Source organism: Ursus americanus, chromosome 5, assembly GCF_024610735.1.
Source record: "Ursus americanus isolate L20-20 chromosome 5, mUrsAme1.1.p, whole genome shotgun sequence".
NCBI lineage: Eukaryota > Metazoa > Chordata > Mammalia > Carnivora > Ursidae > Ursus > Ursus americanus.
The window spans coordinates 46563749-46582398 of NC_142131.1; the positions used below are offsets into that span (position 1 = coordinate 46563749).

At 34.7% G+C, this 18650-nt stretch overlaps 1 protein-coding gene across 1 annotated transcript in view; it reads right to left on the reverse strand.

Annotated features, from left to right (window-relative positions):
• The window catches only part of SPINK5 (serine peptidase inhibitor Kazal type 5), a 76699-nt gene extending 59294 nt beyond the window's left edge, over positions 1 to 17405 (reverse strand). Inside the window, exons 1-5 of the mRNA XM_087862455.1 lie at positions 17275 to 17405; positions 16229 to 16242; positions 15946 to 15971; positions 11562 to 11689; positions 9817 to 9889 (exon numbers count right to left, since the gene is read on the reverse strand). Coding sequence (XP_087718581.1) covers positions 9817 to 9889; positions 11562 to 11689; positions 15946 to 15971; positions 16229 to 16242; positions 17275 to 17405 — 372 coding nt within the window. The remainder of the gene's footprint in view (positions 1 to 9816; positions 9890 to 11561; positions 11690 to 15945; positions 15972 to 16228; positions 16243 to 17274) is intronic.
• Between the last annotated feature and the right edge of the window lie 1245 nt (positions 17406 to 18650).

The following is an 18650-nucleotide window of genomic DNA, read 5'->3' on the forward strand; positions in this document are numbered from 1 at the left end:
AATCAAGTATGCCATATCGATGAACTCTTCCTTTCTTGAATAATTTCTCTGTGGCATGTGATGCGATTTGACTGCATTTTACCCACGGCAGAACTTCTTTCAAAATTGGAGTCAATCTTCTCAAACCCTGCCACTGCTTTAGCAACTAAGTTTATGGAATATTCTAAATCTTTTATTGTAATTTCAACAATCTTCACGGCATCTTCACCAAGAGTAGATTCCAGCTCAAGAGCCCACTTAAGTGACTCCTCAGGGCGCCTGAGTGGCTCAGTTGGTTAAGTGCCTGACTCTTGGTTCTGGCTCAGATCATGATCTCAGGCTCATGGGATGGAGCCTCATGTCGGCCTGTGAACTCAGTGAGAAGTCTCCTTGAGATTCTCTCTCTCTCTCTGTACCTCCCCCCACCCCACTTCCCTCCCTCAAATAAATGAATAAAAATCTTAAGAGAAAAAAAAGAAGTGACTCCTCATATGTTCAAGTTTTATCATGAGATTGCAATAATTCAGTCACACTCAGGCTCCACTTCTAATTCTAGTTCTCTTACTATTTCCACCACATCTGTAGTTGTTCCCTCTGCTGAAGTCCTAAATCCCTCAAAGTCATCCATGAAAGTTGAAATTAACTTCTAAACTCCTGTTAATGTTGATACTGTATTTTGACCTCTTCCCATGAATCACGAATGTTCATAACGGCATCTAGAATAGCGAATCCTTTCTAGAGATTTTCAATTTACTTTTCCCAAAGCCATCAGAGAAATTGCTATCTATGACACCTAGAGCCTAACTAAGTATATTTCTTAAATAATATGACTTAAAAGTAAAAATTACTCCTTGATCTATGGGCTCCAGAATGGATGTTGCATTAGAGGCCATGAAAACAACATTAATCTCATTGTTCTTCTCCACTGAAGATCACTGACCACAGATAACCATAACAAATTTATAATAACGAAATTTTGAAATATTACGAGGATTACCAGGAGTGACACAGAGACATGAAATGAGCAACTGCTATTGGAAAAATGGCATCAATAGACTTGTTTGATGTGGGATCGCCACAAACCTTCAATCTGTAAAAAACATCTGAGAAGCACAATAAGCAAAGTGCAATAAAATGAAGTATGCCTGCAATTTTGATGAAGTCCAACTTATTAATTTTGTATTTATGGATCATGTTTCTGGTTTCATATCTAAAAAGTCTGTCTAACCCAAATTCATGAATTTCTTCTGTTATGTTTTAGTCCAGAAATGTTATAGTTATGGCTCTTAAATTTGAGACTCCAATTCATTTTGAGTTAATTTTTGTGTATGATGTAAGGTAAGAATCTAAGTTTATTTTTATGGATATTAAATTTTCCAAGCATTTGTTTATCTTGACAAGTCAGTCAAATATTTGGCCATAAATGTAAAGAATATCAATTCCATTCCACTCCACTGATCTTTATGCCTGTCCTTGCCCCAATAACATACTGTTTTGTTCACTGTCATTTTATAATACATTTTGAAGTCAGTTACTATTAGGCGTCCCAACATTTCTATATAAATATTAAAATCAACTTGTCGATTTTTACCAAAAAAGAAGTCGGCCAGGATTTTTGTAGGGAATATGTTGAATTTATAGATGAATTTTGGGACAATTGCCATCTTGATGATAATTTTTGGATTGTTCATTGCTAGTATACAGAAATACAACTGAGTTTGCATTACTGATTTATATGCTGAAATCTTGCTGAACTCATTTATTAGTTCTAGTTCCTCTTTATGGATTCTTAGGATTTTCTATACATAGTATCATGTCCCTACAATGAAAAACAATTACTTTCCTTCTAAGCAAAAAGTCTTTAATTAAGAAATTTTGCCTTATTATATGGCTATACCCTCCAGTTCAACATTGAATAGAAGAGGTGTGTTGAATAAGAGTGGTGAGAGCAACCATTTTTGCTTTCTTCTCAATCTTAAGGTAAAAGTATTCACTCCCTAACCATTAAGTATGACGTTAGCTATAGCTTTATGATAGATATCCTTTAACAGCTGAGAAAGTTTTTATCTATTGATAGTTTTGTGCGTGTGAGTGTGGGTGAGAAACACAGAGAGAGCGAGACAGAGAGACAGAGAAACAGAGAGAGTGTTTTTATATTGAATGAGTGTTGGGTTTTGTTAAATGCCTTTTCTGTATCTATTGGAAAAATGATATAGTTTTGTCCTTTATCAATATGGTGTACTAGATTTTCTGTTGTTAAACAGAGAACTATGTTAAAAAGAGAACTATTTCTTTCCTGGAATAATTCCCATTTGGTCATGGTTTTATCTTTTTGTTTTGTTGTTGTGGATTCTCGTTGCTAATATTTTTTAAACATTTTTCTGTGTATGTTTATGAGTAATATTTGTCAGTGGTCCTCTGTAGTTGTGATATCTTCTTTTGGATTTTGTATCAAAATAATACTGGCTGGTAAGTGTTACTTCTTCTATTTCCTGAATGAGTCTATAAAAGATTAATATTATTTCTTCTTTCAACGTTTGGTGGGAGTCAGCAATAAAATCTGAACTTTTCTTTCACTTAATCATGGATTCAGTTTGTTTACTTACTATACATTTATTTTGATTTTTTATTTCTTCTTGGGTCAGTTTTTAGTAATTAATGTATTTTTAGGAATTTGTCTATTTCATGTCAGTTGTCCACTTTTTTGGCACAAATTTATTCATAATATTCTATTATAATCCTTATAATTTCTCTAGGGTTATATATTGTTATCACATTTCATTCCCAATTTTGGTAATCTTTGTTTTCGCTCTCTCACTTTTTTTTAAGATCAATTTGTCTAAAGGTTTTCCAGCGTTGTTAATCTTCTCAAAGAACCAATATTTGGTTTATTAACTTTCTATTATTTCAATAGATATTTTTATTGATTTATTGATTTTATTTTATTTATTTCTGCTCTAATCTTTATTATGTCCCTCCTTCTGCTTGGTTGAGGTTTAGTTTGCTCTTCTTTTTCTAAGTTTCTTAATGTAGAAGTTAAGATTATTAATTAGTGACCTTCCTTCAATTCTGATTTAGACATTTAAAGCTCTATACAATGCTTTAGCTAAACTCATAAGTCTCAAATTGTGTTTTTTGTATTTATTCAGTTCAAATTATATTCTAATTTCTCTCAAGATTGTTTATTTTATCCATCAGTTATTTAGAAGTATGCTGCTTCTTATTGTCCAAATATTTGGGGATTTCCCTAGTTTCTACCTCTTGTTGGTTTTCGATTCAATTCTATTTTTCAGGAAACATACTTTGTATGATTTTAATTCTTTTAAACTTATTGAGATGTATTTTATATCCTAGTATTTAGTCTATTTTGTAGGATTTTTCATTGTTCCTTGAAAAAAATGTACCTTCTGCAATCATTAGGGAAACACTCTCTATATTTCAGTTAGTTCCTAGTGTCAATAGTGTCCTATATATGTCAATTTCTTTCCAGTAATTGCAATTACCAGAAACTGCAACTACAATTTCTTTCTGGTAATTGCAATATGCCTCCTAACTTCTCACAGTCTATTACAGATTAATATTTAATTCTGGCAAAATACAGAAACTTTGCCTGAATACAGCTCTATTTCCTTTATTCTCCTTTGCACAATAGTTATCTTAAATATTTTATCTATATATCCAATAAAACAGCATTGTAATTATTGCTTTATATAATATTTTATCTTTAAAAGAAACTAGGTGAGGGGCACCTGGCTGACTCAGTCAGTAGAGCATGGGACTCTTGATCTTGGAGTCATGAGTTCAAGCCTGATGTTGGGTACAGAGATTACTTGAAAAATAAAATCTTAAAAAATTTTTAAAAAAATAAAAGAAACTAGGTGAAAATAAGGGAAATATATTTATAAAGTAGTTCATATTAACACATATATTTTTCATTTCTGGTGCTTTTCATTTCTTTCTGGAAGTCCAAGTTACCACCCAGAAGTCATTTCCTTTCAGCTAAAGGACTATCCTTATTATGACTTAAAAGACAGGTATGAAGGCAACACATTTTCTCAGATTTCATTGATTTGGAAATATCTTTATTTGACTTAATTTTTGTAGATTAATTTTGTTGGATATAGAATATTGATAGACATTTTTTTTTCTTTCAGCAATTTGAGCATGCCATTCCATTGTCCTCTGGCCTTCACTATTCTAGATGAGAAGCCAGTCATTAATTGTAACCAGTATAAAGAATGTGTTGTTTTTTTTTTTGCCACTTTAAAAATTTTCTCTTGATTTCAACATTTTGATCATGATAGGCCTAAGTTTCAATCTCTTTATATTTATCCTATTTGGGACTTGCTGAAATTCTTGAAAGTAATGAGTAATTTTTTTAAATCAAATGTGATACATTTTAGGCCATTATTTCTTGAAATAATCTTTCTGTCTATTTTATCTATTTTTGCTATTTCTATTGCACATGCTTTGGCATGCTTGCTACCTCAAAGACTCTGTGACTCAATTTTTCATCAATATTTTTTCTCTACTTCTATTATTAACTTTTACTGATCTTTCTACAAGTTTGCTAATTCTTTCTTTCTTTCTTTCTTTCTTTCTTTCTTTCTTTCTTTCTATCTTTCTTTTTTTTAAAGATTTTATTTATTTATTTGACAGAGAGAGAGAGAGACAGCAAGAGAGGGAACACAAGCAAGGGGAGTGTGAGAGGGAGAAGCAGGCTTCCCACCGAGGAGGGAGCCCGATGCAGGGCTCGATCCCAGGACCTTGGGATCATGACCTGAGCTGAAGGCAGACGCTTAACGGCTGAGCACCCAGGAGCCCCTACTAATTCTTTCTTATGCAACCTTGAAGCTGCTTTTGAACCTCTCTACTGATGATTATTTGAGTTATGCTTGTCAACTCCAGAATTTCTGCTTGAGATATATACCTTTGTCTACCTCCATCTCTAACTCCTGAAAATTTCTATTTGTTTATTCATTGTTACTATACTTTCCTTTAATTATTCAGATATAGTTTTCTTTAGTATTTGAATATTTTTAAAATAGCTGCTTCAAGTCTTTGTGACTAATATCCAGAGACACTCAGTGATAGATTCCATTGGCTTTTTCCCCTGTGTATGGGTCATACATTCCAGTTACTTTCCATATTTCATAATTTTTGTTCAAGATTGGAAATTCTGGATGATGATTTCACTATAAAGATTATTTTTGCTGTCTTATTGCTTATTTGCATATTTGGCTGGGCTAATTCTCTGATTTCTTGCTGTCCCATAGTTTACAGCTGTTGATGTGTCTGCTATGAAAATGTTTATAGTTTTATTGTTTTAAGACTGGCTCTCTGGGGTGCCTGGGTGGCTCAGTTGTTGGGCGTCTGCCTTCGGCTCAGGGCATGATCCCAGAGTCCTGGGATCGAGTCCCACATCAGGCTCCCATGCTGGGAGCCTGCTTCTTCCTCTCCCACTCTCCCTGCCTGTGTTCCCTCTCTCGCTGGCTGTCTCTCTCTCTGTCAAATAAATAAATAAAATCTTTAAAAAAAAAATAAGACTGGCTCTCTAGGTTTTTCTTTCTGTATCTCTATAACTTAGTGGTTGGCCAATGATGAGACACAGTTTAGGCTCAAACACCTCAGACTAGTAAGGCTTCCACTGCCTATACATAGGCCTGTATATAATGGGGAGGGCATTCAAAATGCAGGATATATTTACATCCACCCCAGCATTTGCTTTCCACTAAGGTTTTTTTCACATGTGTTTTCTTTTCTTTTCTTTTCCGGTGCAAAAAAAAATGGTCTTATTAAAGTACGGGGACAGGAAGTGGGCAGAAAGAGCTGCTTTATGTGTGTTTTCTAAGTGCTTGTGCACAGTCTTATGGTCAACTAAAACTCTGTGAATTGCTTGGTCCATCTTTGCTCTCTGCTGCCCATGTGTGAAGACCCAGCCAGAAATAGGCTTGCCTCAACCATGCTACAACTTCAGGCCACTATCCTTACTCTTAGTGAAGATCATAACATCCACTGAAAACATCTCTGGATATGATTGTTGCCCACTACTCTAAATTCCTTTAATAAAGACTGCAGTTGCTGACCCTCAGAGCCTGCCCTAAGAAGGTAAACCTTCCATACCAACCAAGCAACAGGAGTGAGATGGGAGTATCCTTAAACAAGAATATCATAGACCCTTCATTGTTTCAATGCAAAATGTAGCACTTTTTCAAGCATAAATGCTTGTCAGAGTGACACAGGCTATTGGTCAATTTCCAGAGTGCTATAATGGTTGTTTTGGTCAATTTTGTCTCAATTTATAGTTGCTTTATGGATAAAGGATTTGCTGTTCTCCTTAGTCAGCCATAGCCTTAGGTGCTACCACTCAGAGTAATTCTATATTGATTTCAAAACCAGATAAGAATAATTAAATTATAATTATAAAATATAATTTTAATTATATAGTTTTAATTATTTTAATTATAAAAATAGTTTCAAATTTTCTAAATAAAATACTAACTATCCAAATTCAACAGTGTATTAAAATGTATTATGATTAAGTATGATTTATCCTAAGAAAACATTAATAGTTTAACATAAGCAAATTTTCTAAATAAAAATAAGAATTAAATTATAATTACAAAATATAATTTTAATTATATAAATAATTTTAATTATTTTAATTATAAAAATAGCTTCAAATTTTCTAAAAAAATACTACATATCCAAATTCAACAGTGTATTAAAAATGTATTATGGTTAAGTATGATTTATCCTAAGAAAATATTAATAGTTTAACATAAGCAAATTTATCAAGAAATTTATTACATTAATAGACTGAAGGAGAAAAATCAGAAAATTATTTCAACAGTTGTAGAAAAGACATTTGATAATGATCAAAACAGATTCAGAAGATTAAGAACAGAAAGGAATTTTCTAAACTTGCTAAAGTTTATTTAAAAAACACTTACAGTAAACATACTTAATGGAGCAACTCTAGATATATTCCTTTTAATATATGAAGAGAGGGCAATCTGATGTTCATTATCACCACTACTGTTTAACTACAGAATTCTAGATCCTGGCCAATGATATAAGAAAAGAAAGAGAAATATAGGAGTGATAAAATGGAAAAGAAAGTTATAAAACACTTATTATCTCCTATTATGCAGATAATGTGATCAACTACCAAGAAAAAAATGATAGAATTAATAGATAAACTATCAGAATTAACAGAAGATATCATAAAGCTGTTCAATGTGAGATCAACCTGTAGAAATCAACAGAATTTGTCTATACCAACAATAACCAGATAGAAATACCATAAACAACAAAATACCAAACCAAATATCAATAAAATGACTAATTTTCTAGGTATTAGCAAAAATTACAAAAATTTGTGGAGAATACTTAATCGATTTCATAAAGTACACAGAAATTACCATGAATTAATGATAAAGTATTCTGTGCTCTTGAGTTGGGCAGGTTAATATTATAAAAAGTCAATTTTACTCAATTAATTTATAAGTTCTTTGTACCCTAATCACTTTGGGTTCCCAAACTCAAGTTGGATTTTATATAAACTCAATAAACTTTTTATTTCTAATATGTGGGAAAATACATGTCTATGCATAGGTAAGTCAACTTGGAAAAAGATGAATTAACGAAAGGGGACCTGCCTTATTAGTTATTAAAGCAATGAGCTCATATGAACAAAATAGGGAACTCAGAAACACACATACGAACTTAATACCCTGCACAGTTGGCAATCTACATCAATGAGAAGTACTGAATAAATGAATCAATCAATTTAGAAAATAAAAGTTTCTACATGGACCAAATACATTAAAGATTATGAGGAACTGGACTACGGGTGATAGAAATGAAAATGGGGAAAAGAAGTCATATTTGAGAAAGACTTTGGAGACAATAGCAATGATAGTTGGATTGGATATTAGAATTGGAAAGTGAAAAAATGACGTACTAGTGAAGAAGAAATTGATGATGCAAGTGAGAGAGGCTGTAGGAGGAAAATTCTTGAACAGAAAGAGCACCTTATTCTGAAAGTGAGCATCCAGGGTTGATTTCTGATGGGAGGAATCTAAGCAGACAAAGTAGGTAGATTTTTCTTATAGGGGAAAGTAACAACAAAAACAGTGTAATTACATGAATCCATTCAAACATAAACAAGTAAAAATCTAAACAGAAATCACCCAAAGGGCCCACAGCCAAACATGGACTACCTTAATTTATAAGTAAGTACGTTCCTAGGTAGCAAAACAAGTAACCATAAGGACTTAAGAGGTAAAAATTATAATTCATGCAGAAAATGATAACAGAAAGGTATGTCTTAGAATTCCAAAGTTTTATTTCTTAAAAATCTTATTTGATTAAAATTCAGTAAATGTGTGCCTACATGTGAAAACATCTGAGTAGCAATATTTAGAAATAGTTTTGTTAGAACTGGTATGTGTGTGTATTTCATTTTTTTTGTTTGTCATTTGCTTGTATTTTATATCTTAAAACATCACTGATCAGTTTCTCATGAAAGAAAAAGATGGGGAAGAGAGGGTGGAGAAGGAGACTAGATCTCAGTGAATGAGCCTCTCTCTAAATGTGACAACTAAAGGCAGAATTGGAACTTACCAGGAAACTTTTCTGATCTCCATAGATTTTGTAGAGCACAGAAGCTGCTCTTTTTGCTCAGATAAAGGATCTGCAGTGATTGACCAATTGAATGGTGACTGTGTTATTGTTTTAAAAGTGAGACCAGCTGAGTTCAAGAATTTGGTTGAGCAGATTTACTGTGGAGGCTAAGATTCTCAGACATTCCCAAGTAACGTTGATAGGGAAAATTTTAGCTTGGTTAGACCCGGGATGTTACAGTAATTTGGGTGTGTCTCCTCTGACTGATTGTTTTAATTATGTGTCAGGAACAGGAGAGGAGGGACAGAAAGAAGATCTGGAGTGCTATGAATAGTTGTCAGGATTCAAAGTGATAACCCCCAGCTTCATCAACAGCTTACTGTGACATAGTATAGGCCAGAAATTTCCCTCAATCTGGGTCGAGTATTTTTATTTTTTTGTAGAAATAAAAAATCTTTGTAGAAATAAAAAAATTACAAAGTGAAATCATTGTGTGGGGGCTTGCATCTGTAGAGTTTCTTTCATTTTATTCCATTTTTTATTGAAAACCTTTTTTTTTTTTTTACCACAGAATACTTTTCTCAAACAAATATCAGCCTGTTTTCCAAACTGCAAAATAGATGTAAAAAAGCAACTCTAGTTGAGTTAGAGAAACTCTCCAGGTATCAGAAAGGACATGCAGTAGGAAGTAAAAGAATAAAAGAAAAAAAATGAATCAAATGCCTGCTAATATATGTTAAACACTATATCTGCCGTTTTAAAGTTAGTTTCTCATTTGATCCACATTCCAGTTCACAGATGAAAAAATTGAGACCCCAGAGATACATAAGTTACCCAAGTGACAGACAGTAAGAATTCTGACATTTGGAATTAGTTCTGATAGTTCCATAAAGGTTCTTACTGAAGCTGAGACAGGACAGGAGGAATGAGCAATGGCCATGGAAGGCAGATATCACGCTCACTTACTGCACCTCTTAGCGTCTGTCAGTGCCCAGAGTGTTTTCTGAGAGTTGGGTCATGGGTTGGGCATATGGACAAGATGTACCAGAGATTTAGCCCACCCCTGGACTAAGCCATGTTCCCTCCCTTCTAAGTAGTTGGCTTCACAACAGGTATGACCTAGTAATTAGGAAATAAACAAATAGCTCTAAATAGAGTCAAACATAATCTTGAAAGCAATTACGACAAGTTGACTTCAAATAATCTCACCTTTTCTGGGGCAGTGGCCCGGGAGGCTCTTGTTAAATAGCCAGCCCTTTTCTGGGATTTTGCTTCTTTTTCCCTGGAAAACAGCAGGGAGTAACATAGCTTAGACACGCTTTCACAATTTGGGGGATAATAGCATGCACGTCAACCTTAATTTTGACTCTTTTCCTCAGCTCAATCTAGTATATCAGATGTGGAGGTAGGTATGTGCAGAAATTAGCTAAGCGACCATCAATCTCTCCTCAATGCTGAAAAATATCTCAGACATGACTCTACAGGAGGTGAGAATCTCTACCTTTAACTGCACAATCAACAGACTCCCCCCGCCCCCCGACCCCTTTAAATGCTTCCAACATCCAGGTGGTCACCAACTCTAAAAGTCATCTTTGCCATCATTGGAACAGTCTCTTTGAAATACCATATTCACACTGAACCAAAATCTATCTGCCTTTTTTGATTTTGGTTCTAAACTGTAAGGTCCCATAGAGCAAATTCAGAAATTTAAGGATAGCTTCTATGCCTTGTACATCTCCTTTCCAGTTTAAGAAACCAAGTTTATTCCAACATACTTTAAATAGGTAACAAAAACAATAATTGAATGAGTGATTTCAACGAGATAAATAACTTGCCTTGTATGTCTCAAGGCATTTCATTTTTGTTTTAAATTATTTTTCAGTAAATGTACTATATTCATAGTTTCAGTCTCCTATCAAGACATCCTATATAACAAGAAGGAAGCTTTATAGTAAATAATACATCTGGTGGTTTACATTCAACTTTCAAGAGAATAAGAAGAAACTGCTCAGCTTCCCTGAGTCTCCCCCATCCCCACCCCCTAAATCTTCCCTTCCTCCTCCCTCTTCCACAATTTCTTCACTAGGAGCAGCATGTGTGATCGCAGCTTCATTATCCCAATATTATTGACTATGTCAAATTAAATCCCCTGAGACATACCATCTGGCATTTAAAAAGCTAATTATAATAACATAATTATCTTGAATGGATAAGCTAAGTATTGGCTTGGTATCAGTGTTAGGTTTTGATGGTGGTCAGAAAGTAAAGATGACCTCCTTGTTCAAAAACAGATTAGAACACTTTGATTTGAGGATTTTCAATTGATAACAAGCCTTCTTTCACCTTTGGGTGTCATTGAAGAGAAGGAAATTAAGCTAAGAAGCATTGCATAGATGTCAGTAAACCTCCAGGACACTCACCCTTCCTGAGCTGCCAGGAGGTGGAAGCTAAAATCAGTTCTTCAGACCATGTCATCCTAGTGTAATCCAAAATGTCTAAAGACACTGGCAGCTCACAGGATCAGGGTGTGTCCCGCTTAAGTCTTTCTACTGGTTGGCTGCCAGAAGGTGAGTTTGGCATCATTCCCAGGGGGCTTTCCTCAGTCCGAGGGTACAGCAGAGTCAGGGCTTAACAGACCCAAGAATTCTTTTTTCCCAGAGTCAGGAAACTCAGATTGGAACTACTTCCTCAAAAGACTAAGTGCTACGTAAGGTATTAACCCTGGGCCCTCTGGACCCTCTGGAATGCTTCGGAATACCATTTCAGTGATTGTTAAAATCTTTTCAGATAGGTGGCACTTATCCAAATTCACCTGATGAAAGGTGTCAGAATGATCTGCTAAGCTTTTTTATTTATTAACCTTTAAGATTTAGAAAAATATATTTGACAGAAGATAAAAAGAATACATTTACTAGTCCAGAGAATAGCTGGACTTAAAGGGGAATTTTACTCACAGTATCATTTTGCACGTGGCACATCTATTGATGAAGGCTATTCCATTGGGGCTTTGAAAAAGTTTTTTATCTTGGGAACAAAATAATTTTCCATTTTTCATCAATGCCCGATACTCATCACATGTTACCTAAGGAAAAGATGAAAAAAAGCATGTTTACTGAGATCTCATTAAAGCAAGACTTTACATTCCAAGAACTTCCTTGAGCAATATTATTTAAAGACCAATACCTGCTTTGTATAGAAGCCATTCACTCAATCGACACAAATAACACAAACAAAAGCAATGATTGGATTGTCTGCTGGAGCTTCCAAATCTACATAATAAGCTTTCTTCCAAAACAATTAGTGAAATGGAAAGACCTGCCTTATATTTCAGGTTTGTCATTTACAAGCCCAATAGTCCTAGCAAATTAACTTCTCCATGGCTAACTTATCCTATCTGTAAAAATAGAGGATATAATTTCATAGGTTCCATAAGTATTGTGAGGTTTAAATATTACAATTATGTAAAACTTTCAAAGTGCCTGACACATAGTAGATAATCAATAGTGACATTATCCTCCTCCCCTCTTCTTTGTCTCTTTTTTATTATTGTTGTGATTATTATTATTGGAATATGACACACATAAAATACCTACTGCACAGCAGGTCAATAATAATGGCTGTCAAAAGGAACACAAAAGGATTGCTGAAAAGGTTAATTCAATATATTTTATGGAAGTCTTGCTATCTGTCAACTCTTAAAATCAATGGTGCATTTGCACTATCTCACTAAGTACTGATTTAATATGTTATACTCCCTATTAGAAAATCCAGTGGGCCTTTAGAGCAGGCCTTTGGAATCTAAGTTCTGTGGTTTCTTGGTTTTCGATTTTGCCAAAAAAAAAAAAAAAAGGGGGGTAACAGGTGATCGGCACCCATAACAGGGTGATGGGCACGAGATGTAATGAGCTCTGGTTGTTATATACAACTAATGAATCACTGAACTCTATCTCTGAGACTAATAATATACTGTATGTTAATTGATTGAATTAAAAGAAAAGAATTCTGTTCAGCCTCCTATATCTTTAAAATAATCATTAAATCAGCTAACAAAAGCTCATTATGGTATTAATTTACTTTGCTAGGTGTCACAGATATAGCTAGGTTCATGGATATAGCAATAAGCCGGAAGCACCCTTGCCTAAACTGTGCTTACCGCCGAATGGATAATAATGTACTTCACCTAGCCTCTTAAACATGGGAGGCCGTTGGTAGCACTTGCAGAATGATTAATGGTGAAGAAAAATAAATAAATAATATCAGAGACTAACCCTGGGAAATTTTGCCAATGGTGACCTACAAAAATATCTCTAAAATTATTATCACCACCCAGTGATCTTATCTGAGTAGCACAGCAATAATTTCTGGCAACAGACTGACGACTGGGCCTCTTGATGCTACAGTATCTTACGCCAACTTCGTAAGTTACTGCTTAGATTGCTGGATATAACTGATTCTAGAAAGTCTAGATAAAACTTTGTGTTAGAATCAGAGAAGAGCCTGGTGTGGATAGGCTGGTGATGGGTATTAAGGAGGGCACGTACTGCATGGTGCACTGGGTGTTATACGCAAGTAACGAATCATGGAACTTTACATCAGAAACCAGGGATGTACTGTATGGTGACTAACATAATATAATAAAAAAATATTATTAAAAAAAACCCAAACATATCCCTAATGAGGCAGGTCTTAAAGTATTGAAAACAAAGATTCATGAAACACTAGAATGAAGCTTTTCATAGTTTTTAGTGGTCGACTGAAAAAGAACATTACCAATCAGGATAAGTCCTGAATTGGACTTCTCCAGGATTACAATCAGCTGAATGCCTAATTTCTAGAAAGACCCGCTTTTTTTTTTTTTTTTTTTTTTTTACAGATGGACAACCAAGACCCAGAGAGAAGGTTAAGATTAATTAGCTTAATTAGTTAAGGTAGAACTCAATACTGCTTTTCTGAGTTATGAAATAATCCAACATATTCTCTTGGCAAACAGGAAAAGGCCATACAAATTGAAAGCAGGAGGTAGGTTTTCCCTGGGAAAGAAGGAATGTCCTCTCAATTACCCAACCCTGAGAGAGGGTTGAAACAGCAGCAGATCTACACCGAAAAGACATCCCGAGGTGGAGAGATTGCTTTTCAACAAGTGTTTACTTGCGGTCTTTTGGCTTATGCCCATTTTGTTTTATTTTGTTATTGTTGCTGTTGTTTGTATTTTCTCCACACGTCTCAGAAGAACTAAAGCCCTCCAGGGCCAAACTCCTTCCTTAACTGGCTGCTCTGTAGCCCACCCTCCTTCAGCAGAATAAAATCCCCCAGGAGCTGGCATCACCCCCACCCTGTCTTAGGGCACTAAAAAGCTCCTTTTGGCTTTATAATAATGTGATGACAAATTTAAGTATAAGGTAAAGATCCTTGCAGGGCACTATGGTGCTTTTCTGTGCTGTGCTGGCTTGCGTTTATAACATTCAACATGCTTTTCTGGAACTAGTAAGAACTCAAACTACTGAATTTGGAAAATAAAAATTCCAGCACCATAAGAAAGACTAAATCAGTAGTTTTCACTTTTTTTTTAAATTAATTAATTAATTTATTTATTTATTTGACAGAGAGAGACAGCCAGCGAGAGAGGGAACACAAGCAGGGGGAGTGGGAGATGAAGAAGCAGGCTCCCAGCGGAGAAGCCTGATGTGGGGCTCGATCCCAGAACGCTGGGATCACGCCCTGAGCCGAAGGCAGACGCTTAACGACTGCGCCACCCAGGCACCCCAGTAGTTTTCACTTCTGATGAAATATACAAAGACTGTTGTAAGAAATATTTCCAGAGACATATTTATTTCTTTGTGTTCTTGCTTATGCCAACATAAAGGGTGGCTAAATTTTTTAAAAAGATATTTTCCAGTGAAATAGAGTTTAATGGTATAAAAAGTCACAGTTGTAAAATTAGAAATATCCACCAGAATCACCACCCATTATCAAAGACTGAAAAAGAAAACTATGGCTTCATGCACAGTGAAATTTTACAATACTCTTCTTTTTGCCAGTATAACATGCAAGTAAGATGCTCTTTGATTGCCCCAAATCCAACTTTTTTCCTTCTCTACTATATTACCCTGCTTATTCCATAGAGGTTTCCGAGCCTCTCCTTACACAGCAAATTTAGATGAAATAATAAAAGCTATGATGAAATTTTCTAGAACATTCCTGAAATAAGTTTCTTTAAAAAACTGTTACAGTAAACTATAGCAAGAGAGTATTTTAACAATAGTTCTAAGAGTTTCATTATAGATAAGCATTGTTTTACTGTTTTATTATTTTAATGTTCATGGCTTTTTAAGAAACATGGCACATATTGGCTATATACCTAGAACTATTTTAAGTGCTGAATTACTGGCATAGGTGTGTGTGTGTGTGTGTGTGTGTGTGTTTGTGTGTGTGTGTGTATGTGTGTATGTATTTGGCTCTGGACTTTTTTCCCAAATAGATAAAAAAATTAACTTCTATAGAAAATGATTCTTTTATTGCTCAAACAAAAGATCTCTAAGAGTTGGCTAAGCACCCTCCTGAGTCAAGGCCTCTACCATCCCAGGTTCTTCTCCCTGATCTGCTGTCATCTGCAAAAATCTTCAGGACTTACTACCTTCAGATCCTTGGTCTAATACTATCTTTTCATAGAACACTTACTTGAGTATCCTAAGAAGAACTGATACCACCTCCATCCCCCAAAATTCCTATCTTCCATCCTGCTTCATTTTCCTCCTAGCATTAATCATTATTTAATGTGCTGCATATTTTACTAATTTACTCATTAACGTATCTGTTTTCCTCCACTAATATGTAAGCGCCACAAGGGGAGGGTTCTTGTCTATTTTCTTTATTTTCTATTATTCCTAATAACTCAAACAGGGTCTGACAAATGACAGATGCTCAGTAAATGTTTACTGAATGAAATATATACACTGACTATATACAAGGTACAGACAACCGCTTTATAAACAATGACCACAAGGACACTAATTTCTGCTTTCTGTGTCTGTCATGACTTTTTCAGCTATTAAATCGAACAATACTAATTCACTGGTTTGTTTATGGAATTTGAGAGCACTCCTTTAGCATGGTAGATTGCCTCTTGCAGGCATCCATCATCATTAATACATCGTGTGTGTGTGTGTGTGTGTGATTCATGTCTTCCTTCATAAAGACCTGTTTCTGTATTTTTAATAAAAGCAATTAGTACCTATCAGTATAATATGTCTGTATTATTAATGTGAAGGTGTTGGCCACAGTCCATTTTTCTTTAGAGATTTTGGAATGGATTCGATGAACAGAAGAAGCAGGACTAACCTGATTTTCATCCTCACTGGCAGCATCTGGGACAAAAGCACAGAAACCAAAGTTAAGGGAATGTAAAATATTCAACAAATAAACAATTCACTCAGTGCGGTGCTTTGCTTATTTTAATACCTGCATGTTATAAAACCACAAATTGCTTTTGAACACATTAAAATTCAGCATGGCGAACAAAATGAGGGCACCGCACCAGGAAATCAGTACATGTACTCACGGAGGTCTAGTCACTCATAAAAGTCAAATTACTTTGGAAAATAATACTCATGTTCTTTCTTACCCCCTTCATAATATCTAATTTCAAAGAGATCCTTTCACAGCAAAGTATGGCAGACCTCTTTTAAAATTATTATATAACAAATATATCATGTCAATTATAATTTGAAAGTATAATGTAGCACAAAGTTTATATCATATATGCACATAAAATGAAAGTTTCTAAATTCTTTCTTGTCTCCTTATTAAAGCTACAAAAATTAGAGATCTGACAAAGATCCAATTAAAATATAAGCTATTATACTCTCTCATTAACAGACTCCCGTTTGTACTTACACACTTATTTTAGGAAAGTGGCATCTTTTATGTATAATGATCTCCTGACTCTCCATCTCTGAGATTTTCTTTTAAAAAATACAAATGCTTCAGAGCAAGATTGAGTCTAGGAAATTCATGTTCCCTTCAAATTCAAACAGCAAATACAAAAACCTACCTTCTACGTCCCACAAAAGTCTCTTACCTTTTAGGAGAAACACTTTCAATCCATTTAGGATTTGATAACACAAAAATAAAATATGCTAGAAGGCACTACTACTTTAAAATAAGAATAGATGATTGAATTTGATTTTTTAATAGTGTATATAGTATTATTATTTATAAAATATACATCTAAGTTTTAAATATCATATACATAATTCTTATCAGTATGAATTTATATGCTTCGTATCATATATATGTACAAATACATAATTCGTAACAGTATGAATTGATATGCTTGGTGAGGGGAAGATGAAGAAGAATCTATTAGCTTTTCAGAATGAATATAGAATTAATAGAAGGATTTATCATGGATAAAAATTCAGATTATGTCAAACTATTTGCCATTTCTAAAGTTGACAACATAGTTATTAAGCCACATATATAATTCTTCAAAACTCTTTTTTTGCCAAGATATTTCAAGACAATACATAAACATATACGTATAATCACACAAACATACTTACATACATACACACACACACATTTGAGGAGTAGGGGGAGGGAGACAAGTCCCTGCCCAGGGCTTTGCCATGTGTGGCAAGAGGCTTAGATTACATGCAAATTGCTCACCTTGTATGAGGCAAAGGGCCAGGGTCAGAAGCATTGGCACTTTGGCTATCTTCATGTTGAAGATGATGTAAGTCAATTACAAGTCGGCTCCGTGCATTGCTCACCAGCTGGTGCTCTAAGACTGAACCCATGGCGATGCAGCTCACTTTTTATATACTTGGTGACACCCATAATAACAACCAACATTACAAAACCAGTTGTTCTAGGTCATGCTAGACTTAATATACCACATCAATTTAGTTTCCATCCTTTAGCATCCTGTCAAGGTGGCAGATTTGAACAGATAGTGTCTACTTCCACAGTTCTAATATGTTTTCATGATACCTCTCCCAAAAGGCAATAGATTGAGTCCAAGAACTCTATTAAAGTTTAATGATCCATACTCCTATGTAAGAATTGAATCCTTCACCAAGACCAGACATAACTTTGCAGACAAACATGTTTCTAACTGGGCTCCCTTCATAAGTGGGAGGGGAGGAAAGAAGACAGATGGGTTATCCTACTAGTCAAGTCGAGACTTACAGATTCCCACCTCTGGAGAAAGTTGCTGAGAGTAAGAGAAGCTAGAATTCCTGGTGCTTCCATCTGCAGGTGTTTTGAAAGGACTCAATTCAGTGCCACGGACTCACGTACAAGTTAGAGTGAACAACTCAAAGAGATAACCCAGAAAGATTTTAACATTGAGTACATGGGAAAGCCAAAATTCAGAAAAGGGACAATGACTTTCTCAAGAGCACATAGTTTAGATGGAAGAGGCAGAGGTGGTACTTGAGGAAGACCACAGTTCAATACTTTTTTTTTTTTTAACTCCATACACTGCTTCCATCACACATTGATAAAGGCAGAAACTATGTGAAATCGAAGTTTGCACATAACTACTTTCAAAAATTCTCAATCTGAAGGATATTTTCTATCCTAAAGCCTTATCTTTTAGTCTAATCAAACATTGTATTCATAAATATTAGAGGCTCAAGCTTTAACTTTCTATAGCCCATCACTCCCTAAATTACTGTTTGAAAAGCGTGGCTCAATTTCCCCCTAAATTAACTTTACTCCAATACTGACTCATTATTTAGTCTCCCAGGAAGAAAAGAATTAAATACTTAAAAATATAAATTTATCAATGTAACATTTTTCCAGAGGAAGTATCTTCTCCTTAGTTCCTTCATCCATTTTACAAGTAATGCCTTTTGTTTACCAGCTAATTCTACTCTAATTGCTCAAGAAATCACCTGAAATATTATGCAAAAGGCAGAGCCAAATGGTTTGATTCCAGTCCTCCAAAGGGTCTCCACATCCACAACAGGAAAGTTTGGGCCTTTATGGCATCAAAGCCCTTTTGTAGTTTCTTCTAGAAAACTGATCTAAGGTTAGAC